Source organism: Vombatus ursinus, unplaced genomic scaffold, assembly GCF_900497805.2.
Source record: "Vombatus ursinus unplaced genomic scaffold, bare-nosed wombat genome assembly UNPS02014798.1, whole genome shotgun sequence".
NCBI lineage: Eukaryota > Metazoa > Chordata > Mammalia > Diprotodontia > Vombatidae > Vombatus > Vombatus ursinus.
The window spans coordinates 47,582,387-47,594,707 of NW_020954576.1; the positions used below are offsets into that span (position 1 = coordinate 47,582,387).

The 12,321-nt window shown below is 41.1% G+C and overlaps 1 protein-coding gene across 2 annotated transcripts in view; it reads right to left on the reverse strand.

The window, feature by feature from the left end:
• Positions 1–12,321, reverse strand: part of LOC114049498 — a 24,959-nt gene that overhangs the window by 9,750 nt on the left and 2,888 nt on the right. The window contains exons 1-2 of one of the 2 annotated variants that reach the window (XM_027870740.1): positions 3,437–3,504; positions 566–820 (exon numbers count right to left, since the gene is read on the reverse strand). In XM_027870740.1, coding sequence (XP_027726541.1) covers positions 566–794 — 229 coding nt within the window. In that variant the 5' untranslated portion in view covers positions 795–820; positions 3,437–3,504. Of the gene's footprint in view, positions 1–565; positions 821–3,436; positions 3,505–12,321 lie in introns of those variants that run through there. The other variant, XM_027870739.1, reaches the window with a different exon arrangement.

Genomic DNA, 12,321 nt, shown 5'->3' on the forward strand with positions numbered 1-12,321 from the left:
AAGAAGAAGAAGAAGAAGAAGAAGAAGAAGAAGAAGAAGAAGAAGAAAGAAAGAAAGAAAGAAAGAAAGAAAGAAAGAAAGAAAGAAAGAAAGTTGCTGTTTATAAGATCACCGAGAGAAGACTGAATGATGAGCCAGGGAGACATTTATTATGAGATTTAAAGGTTAAAGAGAACTTTGAGATAGTCTAATCCAACTCCCTTGATTTATGGATGGGGAAATTGAGGCAGAGGATATAACTTTCCTGAGGTCATAATAGGAATAGTAGTTAGTTTTTTTTGTTTTTGTTTTTTTGCTTTTTTATGGAGGCAGTTGGGGTTAAGTGACTTGTCCAGGGTCACACATCTAGTAAGTTTTAAGTTTTTGAGGCTGGATTTGAACTCAGGTCCTCCTGACTCCAAGACCAGAGCTCTATTCACTGCGCCACCTAGCTGCCCCAATAGTAGTTAGTCTTAATAGGTTCAGGACCCAAACCTAGGTTCTCTGACTCCATGTCTGTTTCTTTGTCTGCACTACTAAACTACCAAGGCTGGTCAAGGCTGGTCCTGTGCTCAGCCTGTCTTACCCCCACAGGCTGGGATGTCATTCTTCAGTGAAGCATTGATGGTTTGGAAGTCCTGAGCCTTAGCACTGTGTGTGCAATTCTTCACCCTGCCAGCTGTGGTCTTTTCCCAGATGTCAAGGCTCCCAGGACAGTTAGTCCCCTCTAGCCTGCACGGTTGGTGCTCTGAGGTGTTGAGCAGTTGGTAGCAGACACACCACACCAGGGAATCTTCCATTCCCTTCTCTTCCATGTCTCCAGATACTCCAGGGGGACCTGCTGGAATAGAGAAATGTAGACTTAGGGGCAGTCCAACTGCCCACCCCAATTTGGGTCAGAATTAATCAAGGAATCAGCCAGCAGGGATTAAGCACTAATTATGGACCAATGGTCATGCCAATTCACTGGTGCCAACGGAACTCTGACTACCACATACAATATATTAGTCTATGACTAATACGGAAATATATTTTGCATGATTGCCCATGTATAACCTATATCAAATTGCTTGCCATTTCAGATAGGGAGGAAGGGAGAGAGAGAGAGAGAGAATTTAGAATCAAAGTTTAAAAATATTAAAAATTGTTTTTACATGTAATCAGGAAAAAATAAAATATTATTAAAAAAATAAAAACTATATTCTATGTCTGGTTTATATGGTTCTGACTAAAATACATATAGTAGATATGTTGGTTATTAGTGTTTTAAAAACATGAATGAAAAATTAATGAAAAAGCATTCATTAACTGCAAATGCTATTCTTTCTTTTAGTAAATGAATTGAAATTGCTTCCTGGAGGTATAGTGATTAGGTGGAATCAGGAAGACCTGAGTCTGAATCCTAACCCAGAAACTTATTTTCTGTATGACCTTGAGCAAGTGGCTTTAGCACCAGATCTAGAGTCGGGAAGACCTGAGTTCGAATGTGACCTCACATACTCATTAACTGTCTGATTCTTGGCACGTCACTTAATTTTTGTCCGCATCAGTTTCTTCATCTGTAAAATGGGGTGATAATAGCACCTACTTCTTAAGGTTGTTGTGAAAGTAAAATCAGATACTATTTGTAAAACACTTAACACATTGCCTGGCACATAGTAAGTGTTATGTAAATATTAACTGTTATTATTTTTATTCTCTGAACCTCAGTTTCTTTATCTATAAAATTGGACAAATAACATCATCAACCTCATGGGGTTGAAATGAAGTTTGAGGATGAAAAAAGATAGTATATGTAAAAGCTCTTTGCAAACCTTAAAGCACTATGTAAATGCTAGCTCTTTATCAAGGGAAAGTTGTAAATTAGGAGACTGCTAGTTGGTTAGAACAGGGGTGGGGAACTTGCTGCCTTGAGGTCACAGGTGGCCCTCTAGGTCCTCAATCTATGATACCATTAATTTCTTTTCTTTTTTTTTTTTTATTTGGGTGAGGATATCGGGGTTAAGTGACTTGCCCAGGGTCACACAGCTAAAATCAAGTGTCTGAGGCTGGATTTGAACTCAGGTCGTCCTGACTTCAAGGCTGGTGCTCTGTCCATTACCCCCATACTATTAATTTCTTAAAGCCTTTTTCAAAAGAACGCACCACCAGGCCATTCTGCTTAGAGGTGGCTAACTTATTTAGCATAAAAGAACCCTAGTAGGAATTGGGTTCCTATTGGTGGTTTAACCTGCTTACCTTTGCAATCTGGTGCCCATCATTATTTTGCCTTGCAATCCTGAACTCCTGGAAAGATTTCTCCCTATTTCTCAAATTATGATCATGCACACTTTAGCCTAATTGAGGCACATTAATTCCTGGGACTTTACATAACAGCTTTCTGCCTTCTAAGAGAGCGCCTTCAGAGTCTAGATCACCATTCAATCACTGCCCTACAACGCCTGGGAATTGGAAAATGGGATCATTACCGACGTGTGTCTGAGACAGGCCTTTTCCGTATAAAGAGGGAGCCCAAGAGCAGCATCCAAAGAGCTTTGATCCTGGAACCTTAGCTAGAGAGCTACTGCTCATCTTTGGTGCCATAGCCCTGCACTAGCCTTTGGGGGAGTTGTCACCTTCCCCCCTCATCCCCTGCACATACACCAGCTTATTGGAGACTATAGTAGAGAGACCCACCTGGAGATCTGAATGAGTTCAAAGCACTTCGGTCCCATTTCTAACACTTTGCTCACGTCCAGTGCCTCCAGATACCTTTGTTGGTTGCCTACAAAGAATTTCTTTCTTTCTTTCTTTCTTTCTTTCTTTCTTTCTTTCTTTCTTTCTTTCTTTCTTTCTTTCTTTCTTTCTTTCTTTCTTTCTTTCTTTCTTTCTTTCTTTCTTTCTTTTTGTTCCTTCATCTGAATTTAACAAACACTAAGTAAAATTAGTGTTTCCATATGCATTGTAGAAAAGAAGTTGGGGGGGGCTGTGTATGAAACTGTGAATCTCTTTTATGGAGCACTTGTTTTAACATATATCTTTCAATGCAACTAATTCAGTTGTGTCATTTCTCAGGATGTGGCCTGTGTCTTTCCTCCCTGGGTGTGGTGTTTAGTTTATCACAAAATCACTCTTTTAGAGGGCACTTGCTTTTAAATGGAAAATGTAATGTGCATGGGAGGATCTGACTGATTCCTCTTTTCCAATGGTCACTAAATGGAACTCTAATTTATTTGGTAAACAGTAAGTAGGCTACTAAACTAGGCAGAAGAGAGAAGGGCCTGTAGCCCAGAGAGTCGGGTCCAGACCCTTCAGTGGTTTGGTGAGAAGGCAAACCCAGGGAAGATAGCACTATGAGGGTATCTCTGGGTGGTAGTACTAGGTAATGATATGGGCCAGTAGAAGGGCAGGAGGCAAAGCACAGAGATGGCGGTTGCATGGGGAGATAGTACCCAGTGGATGTTGATGTCTCCATTACCTCATCCTAGTTAGAGCTCTGCTGTCATTCACTCCTCAGCTCAAAAATCTTCAGATATTTCCCATTGCCTGCAAAGTTCAAACTTTTCTGCTCAACATTCAAGGTATTCCACAATCTGACACCATCCTTTCTTTCCAACGTCATCTTCTATTTCTTCCCTCCATGTTCTACCCTCTTTACTCCCAACAAACTGGTTTATTCCCTCGAACACACCTTGTACTATCCCCTCTTCAGGTCATTGCTCACTGTTTTTTGCCTAGAATATCCTTTGCCTTGCTTTCCACTCCTAAATTCCTACCCATCCTTTAAATTAACAATTCAGATGCTACCTCCTCAGTGATGTCTACCCTGATTGTCACTCTTAACCTGAACTTCACATAATATTTTTTCATCTTCTAATATTAGCATACCACATATTATTATATATCATAATTGTATGTTATAATATTATATATTACATATATAAAATATATTATATATAAGATGTATATGGACAGCTAGGTGGTACAGTGGATAGAGTGCCTGGTCTAGAGTCAGGAAGACCTGAGTTCAAATCTGGCCTCCGATACGTATTAGTTGTGTGACCCTGGGCAAGTCACTTAACGCTTGCTTTAGTTTCCTCGTCTGTAAAAATGAGCTAGAGAAAGAAATGGCAAACTACTCCAGTATCTTTGCCAAGAAAACTCTAAATGGGGACATGACTGAAATGAACAACAACATATTACATATATATATATAATATATATTATAGTTTAGCATATATTGTTGTGTATTATAGTTATCTATGTTTATGTCCTATTAGACTTTAAACTCCTTAAAAGCCAGACCCTGTTTCATTGAAAAATTGCTGCACAGTGCTCTGCATACAGTAGGTCCTCAGTAAATGTTAATTGAAAGTTTCCTGGTGAATGAGTTTATCCAAACCTCTCCAGAGTGTTGAGAGAAGGGGAAGAGAAAGCATGGGACGGTTTCATGGGTGCCCAAGGAAGAATCAACTGGTCAATGAAGACAGGATGTTCTAAAAATCTTAATGCAGATGTACGTTTTAGCAGTTATTTTGAAAATGGCACCAAGATTTTTTGGAACACCCAGTATTTAGTAAGATCTACCATGGGCTGCTGGGTGGCGCCACAGTGCATAGACCACCCAGCCTGGAGTCAGGAAGACTCATCTTCCTGAGTTCAAATGTGACCTCATACACTTACTAGCTGTGTGACCCTGGACAAGTCACTTAACCCTGCTTGCCTCAGTTTCCTTATCTGTCAAATGAGTTGGAGAAGGAAATGACAAACCACTCCAGTATCTTTGCCAGGAAAACCCCAACTGTGGTCATTAAGAGTCAGACACGACTAAAATGACTGAACAGCTACTATGTGCATATATTTTGCTAGGCTCTGGTGATCCAAAGATAAGCTAGAAACTGATATAAGTATATCCTGGCATAGATATATACCAAATAAACACAGGTAATTTGGAGGAGGAGGGAAGAAAGACTCTAGCATCTGAAGGGGTTAAGAAAGATTTCATGGAAGTGACAAGAACAGGATTCTAAGAAGTTGAGGTAAAGAGGAAGAGTACTCAAGGCATGGGGTAGATAGCACACAGACAAATGCACCAAAGTGGGAAATGGATTATGATGGCTCGCCAGAGAAGCCAGTTGGGCTGGATCAAAGAGTATGGGAGAAGGTGTAATATCCAGGGATGCTGGGAAGCTAAGTCAGGGTTAGCTGAGCTAAATAGATGAGTTTGTAGTTCACCCTAGAGGAAATAAGGACCCACAGGAGTTTACTGAGTAGTTCAGTGGAGATAAACAGCAAGATTGGGTACCTGATTAGATAAGTGGGAAGAGTGAAAGTGAGGAGTCAGGCATGACTCTGAGGTTGTGAACCTGGGTGATGGGAAGAAGGGTGGTGGCCTGGACAAGAAAAGGGAAGTTCAGAAATGAGGGGAGTTTGGGGGAAAGAAGATGAGTTCTATTGTAGACATATTGAGCTAAGGTACTTGTAGAACGTTTAGAGATCGTGGAGGGTGAGGAGAGACAGAGACAGAGAGAAAGAGAGAAGAAGAAAAAGAAGAAGAAGAAAAAGGAAGAGGAGGGGGAGGAGGAGGAGGAGGAAAGGAGGGAAGAAAAGGGAGATTAGAAAAAGAAGACCCAGGACAGACCCTTGGTGTACACCCACAAATAGGGGTTAAGATATATATATGATATATATAAAATATGTATATAGTATATAGATCTGATGATCTAGCAAAAGGAACTAAGAACGATCAATCAGGTAGGAGGAGAACCAGGAGAGATAATTTCCATGAAAACCAAAAGAGGCAAGAATGTCTAGGAAAAGATGGTAGTCAATGGTGTCACACATGGCAGAGAAATCAAGAAGGATAAAGACTGAGAAAGAGACTTTCGGATTTGTCAGCAAAGAGATCAAAGGTAACTTGGAGTGAGCACTTTCAGTTGAGTGATGAGATTGGACGCCAGACTGCAAAGAGCTGGAAAATGAGTGAAGGAAGAGGAAAAAGAAGCACCAGAAGAAGACAGCTTTTTCTAGGAACTTGATTGCAAAAGCGAGAAAAGTATAGGTCAATAGCTTGATGGGAAGGCAGGGTCAAGCAAGGGTTGTTTAAGAGTAAGGGAGACCTAGGTAACTTTGAGGAACCAATAGATAAGGAGAGATTGAAGATGAGAGAGAGGGGAGATGCTTATGGGAGCAATCATGGAGAAGACAGGAGAGGACAGGATCAAGGGTACAAGAAGAAAAGGGTCACTTCATCAAAGAATGGAGTGAAGGAAGAGATAGTGGGGGATGATATCAGGGGTATTGAGGCAGCTAGGTGGCACAGTGCTGGACTTGGAATCAGGAAGACCTGAATTCAAACGTGGCCTTAGATACTTACTAGCTATGTGACCCTGGGGAAGTCAATTAACCTCTCTCTGCTTCAGTTTTCTCATCTGTAAAATGGGAATAATAATAGCACTTACCTACCAGTGTTGTTGTGAAGATCAAATAAGATAATATTTGGAAATTTTTAAAGCAATATATAAATGCTTCTTCTTATTATTATCATCATTATATATATATATATATATAAAAAAAGGAAAGAAAAAGAAAATTGAAGCAAACGGCTTCAATTATTTCTTTTGCTTTTTTTTTGGTGAGGCAATCAGGGTTAAGTGACTTGCCCAGGGTCACACAGCTAGTAAATGTCAAGTGTCTGAGGCCAGAATTGAACTTAGGTCCTCCTGACTCTAGAATCATGCTCTATCCACTGTGCCACCTCATTGTCCCTGCCTCAATTATTTCCATGAAGTATGAGACTAGGTCCTCAACTGAGAGGGTGGGAACAGGTGGTGGTATGGGAATTTTGAGAAGAGAGTAGGTTTGGGACAGCATCTGTACAAGGATAACAAAGGGTATTAATAGTAATAGCTAACATTTATATAGTGCTTTAGGGTTTGCAAAGCACTTTACAAATATCCCATGTGATCTTCACAACAAGTGACTTGCCCTGGGGTCACACAGTAAGTATCTAACTTGAATTGGACCTCAGGTCTTCCTGACTCCAGGTCTAGAGCACCATCCATTGCATCATCTAGCCACTAGGTAAATCAGTTAGGGAGGACTGAAAGGATTGCCTTGCTGCAATAAAATTAGATAACACATATTTGTAGTGGACCTAATCAGCACCATTGCATCCACAATAACTAAAAATCAAGAAATCAGTTAGCTAGTCCAGACTCTTTCATTTAAATGGTCTCTGGGTAAGATCACTCCTCAGTTAAGCTAAGATTTCATCTTGTTCTGGGGTTCTAGAGCCCCTAACTCTTATGTCTTCCTTCCCTTGCCTAACTCATCTATATGCTTCCCCATTACTTCCTCATTGTTTGCTTTGATTATTTCATTTACTTGTTATCTGTAAATTTCTTTTGCGTAACAAGCATTTGTTGAGAGGAGAAGCTAAACTTATGGAGGTGAATTTAAAAGTCACCTTCCAAGTCTGGGGTGGAAGTATTATCCCCTCCCCCAGCAACCAGAGAGGGTGGATTTTAATATGCAGAATCCCCCGAATAATCATACCTTTAGATTCACATATCCGATAATAGATAGAATTTCAGCTTGATTCGCTTCTTGAAGATAGGAGACCAAGGAACTAATTTCCCCCAGTCACTGCAATTCTCCACATCCCCAAAAAAATGGATAGCCAGTCTCCCCAGAGATATGGCATGGAGCATTTCCATCTATCTGTATTTCATGACAAATGGGTGGCTCAGTGGATAGAGCACTGGACTTGGAGTCAGGATGATCTGAGCTTAGTCTAACCTCAACATTTACAAGCTATGTCTGTTATCTATCTAAACTGTTATTTGTGTACAAGCTATTAAGGTACTTGTTAACTAAGCAAATCCCTTAACCTCTGGCTGTCTATTTCCTTATCTGTAAAATGGGGGTTGTAGTAAGGTTCAAACAAGATCATATTTATAAACTGCTTTGCAAACTTTAAAGTGCTGTACAAATACTAGCTATCACCATCACCATCATCATCATCATCATCATCATCATCATCATCCATATTACACTTGGGCCACCTAGGTCTTCGTTACACAGTCCATATAAATGTTACATAAAGATGAGGATACTGAGGCTGAGAGTATGACTTGCCCAAGAGGACATAAATGACTGTGTCAGGATCTGAACCCAGGTTCTCTGACTCTGAATCCAGAATGAGGGGGCCAAAGAGAAGGGGAGAGGGGGGTCCAGGAGGGAAGAAATGATACATAAAAAGGGGGAGAAGCTGGTGAGGGAGAGAATAAGACAAACTGAAAAGGCTTCAGGATTTTACCAAGAGCAGTCCAAAGCTGTGGACATCTGGAGCTCTGATTACTCCCCAGCATTTGTTCAGCCAGATGTGATTTCCTTACCAGAGGACATGAGGGTGAGGAGAGGTTCAGACAAGCCAGCATCTGAACTTTCTCTAAAGTGCACATACTCAGTATTTCTGGAACTTAGAAAGAAAGACGTTTGTCTGACTGGGACCTCCTTCCCCCGCAAAACAATTTCCCACCTTAAAATGGTAACCCCGTGTGCTAGGGAGGTTGGTTAGGAACGCATTATTTGTCTAGAATATTGTTAAACTTATTTCCCAGCAATCGCTTTAGTGTTTGTCTTCCAGCAGAAAGCAAAATGCTATTATTCCAAAAGGCCTGCAGAGGGTCGCCTTTCTCCTGCTGCCTCTGGGGAAGGAGAAATAGAATAGCAAATGGATGATTTAACTGGAAATAACCCTGAATTGAGAAGTATTGCTGTTCTTTGGCTAGCTGCACATAACTTTGACCAGAGACACAAAGCAAACAGCCTTGCAAGGAAGCACGCTCCATTGTGATGTGAAGCCCCCAGATTCATAGACTACTAAGAGCTAGAGTCAGAGGAAACCTTGGAACTCAGGTAGTCCAAAACTTTCATTTTACAGAAAAGGAAGCCAAGACCCAGACAGATGAAGTGACTTGTCCAAGGCCACACAAGTGGCATGTAAGTAGCAGAACAAAGATTTGAACCTAAGGTTTGGTTTGGTTTTGAATTCCAACTCTGACTTTTAATAGCTTGAGGCTATTAAAGATTTCAAAAGCACTGGGACTAAGATTTGTACATGTTGTCTTCCCTGGCTGGATTATAAGCTCCTAGAGGGCAGAAGCTCTTTTCATTGTTGTTTCTGAATCCCCAGTACCTAGCACAGCACCTGGCACATAGTAAATACTGAATAAGTCCTTCCTGATTGACTGACTGATTCCTCTGTGGTGCCTCGCCCACTGTTGACACTCAATAACTACTTAATATGGTTCCTATTTATGGGTCTTAGTGGCTTTTGGAGCTGAAAATGAAAGGCCTCTTAAGATTTCATGATCATCTAGAAAAGACCCCAAGATGAGGGTAGGGGCCCCCAGACTCCTAATCTTAGCCGCTGTTGTTGCAGTTGTATACCACTCATCATGACCCCATTTGGGGTTTTCTTAGCAAAGATACCGAAGTGGTTTGCCATTTCCTTCTCCAGCTCATTTGACAGATGAGGAAACTGAGGCAAACAGGGTGAAGTGACTTGCCCAGGGTTACACAGCTAGTAGGTGTCTGAGGCTGGATTTGAATTCAGGAAGAAGAGTCTTCCTGACTCCAGGCCTGGCACTCTATCCACTGTGCTACTTAGCTGCCCATCACACATAGTAGGTGCTTAATAAATGTTTACTGACCAAATCTTCTCCAGGCTAAAGATCCTCAGTTTCTTCACCCTCTATACATCTTCTGTTTCCTCATCAAGCTGATGGATGTCCTCTAATGAGCTCTAGTGAATCAACAGCCTTCCTAAGGTATGGTTGATAGAACTGAATAAATACAGGTATATAAATATAAGACGACTGTTCCTTATCTCCCTCACTATGAATCCGAGAGCTCTGTCCATGTAACCTAAAATAATGTTGGGCTTTTTGTGGCGGCCATGTCACACTGTGGACTCATTTTGATCTTGTAACCAAGAACTTAATACAGCAAAATAGAGTGAACTATCCCCCTCGCCCATCATTTTAGACACCATGCCTATCAATGTTAGCTCTGATGATAGCCATGACATGCTGTCAACTCATATTGAACTTGAAATCTACTAAAACCAAGATCATTTTCACACCAGTACTATCTAGCAATGACACACCTCTACCCTCCATATTGGTACAGTTGTACCCAAGTCTAGGATTTTATATTTAACTCCATTAAATTTCCTACTTTGAATCCTGGCTCCAAAACCTACTAGCTATGTGACCAGGGGTGTAGAGAACCTCTGGGTAGTTACAGCACCAAGAAGTTCCAGGGATTTGAAAGCATCAAGGGGCCATCATGAGTCATTAACAGCTGCATTAGCTCAAACTTATGCCCTAGTTAGGGCAACTAGGTGGCTCAGAGGATAGAATATAGGGCCTGGAGTCAGGAAGACTCATCTTCTTCAGTTCAAATCCGACCTCAGACACTTACTAGCTGTGTGACCCTAGGCAAGTCACTTAACCCTGTTTGCCTCAGTTTCCTCATCTGCCAAATCTTTGCCAAGAAAACCCCAAATGGGGTCACAAAGAGTCAGACACGAAAAAAACATGATTGAACAACAAATGTCCTAGTTAGGTTAAGTGACAACCCAGATAAGTGACTTTATAAATGTCAATGCTGAACTCCCCTAAGTGGTTCAGTTCCATCCTCACATCCCACAAAAAAGTCAGCTAAGGCTTTGAAGACCTGACAGATGCTGCTCATTTAAATACATACCCCAACTCCCCTCTACTTCTCCTTGTCCCCCATTAAGTTTACTTGTTTGCATTACTTTGAGCTAATGTTTGTCTGTATTCTTCGGGCATCATTTCAAAACTCAGGGCAAACCACTTCACTTTTTGTTCATATATATTTATGTATACTTATACATACATACACATATCTATAGACACACATATATGTGCGTCTGTATATATATATACAATATATGTATTATATGTGTGTATTGACAAACAAGTTGTCTTTCCTGAAAGAATGTAAGCTCTTTGAGGGCAGGAACTGTTTTATTTTTGTCTTTGTATCCCCAGCACCTAACATAGTAGGCATTAAATAAATGTTTATAATTGATTGAATAACTTGTGCCTTAGCTACCTCATCTATAAAATGGGACTGATGATTCTTACATTGCCCATCTCCCAATATTACAGCGAGGAAAGCCAGAGCCACCATAGAATACGACTAGATTGTAATCTCCCAGAGGGTGAGCACTTATTCATCTGCAAAATGATGAGCTCTGAGATCCCTTCCAACTTCAAATCCTACAAATCCTGTGATTGTTGCATGCACTCCATCACCCGGCACAGTGCTCCCCACATAGGTTGTTGACTGATAGGATTGGATTGGTTTGAAAGAAGGGAGGAAAGGCATAGTTAGGTGGTGCAGTGATGGAGTATCAGCCCTGAACTCAGGAGGACCCAAGTTCAAATTCAGCTTCAGACACTAGCTGTGTGACCCTGGGCAAGTCACTTAACCCTGATTGCCTACACACACACACACACACACACACACACACACACACACACACACAAAGAAGAAAGGACAGCTTTAAGAAAAATGGACTGAGGTGAGGGGAGGGGAAAGGAAGAAGATTTGGGAAAGAGGTGGTTTGTGCCTCATTTTTTTCTAAGTGTCCATCCTGGTCGAATGTCAAATCTGCCCTGTTAGCTACCAGGGAACCTTATTCTCTGGGTTAGGTTAACAATCCATCCTAACATGTTCCCTGTCCCCCATTGTAATGCCGGCTCAGCTCCTGTCTCTCAGGGCCTGTGGGCTTCTAGAAAGGAGTGAGTAATTTGTTTTGGAGATGAGAAATGTTATCATTTGGGTTCCTGTAGTCATTTATCGTCAAGACTACTCATTGACACTTTCAAGTCCTCCCCAGTTATATTTATTTGTAAATTTCCACAGAGAGAATGGATTTGAAGGCTAATAATAAATAATAAATAATAAATGCCTGGGCTTTTTCCATTTGTCCTCCCATTGAAAGTCTTATAAATTAAGGGGTGGGGGGAAGTTATTGTTGGAGGCTCAGCTGGATTCTTGTAAATATAGAAGGCTTTCCACCTCTGATTACAGCAGCACAGCACCAACCACCCTTATTCATTGCTCCATCTTCAGAAGGGAAGCCTGCCTGTACCTAGCACTGACTTCTCTGTGGCTAGTGGAGAAAAAATGCTTTATTTCTCCCACTCACTGGATCCCATCCCCACAGATGGATGGAAGAAAGAAGAAGAAGAAGAAGAAGAAGAAGAAGAAGAAGAAGAAGAAGAAGAAGAAGAAGAAGAAGAAGAAGAAGAAGAAGAA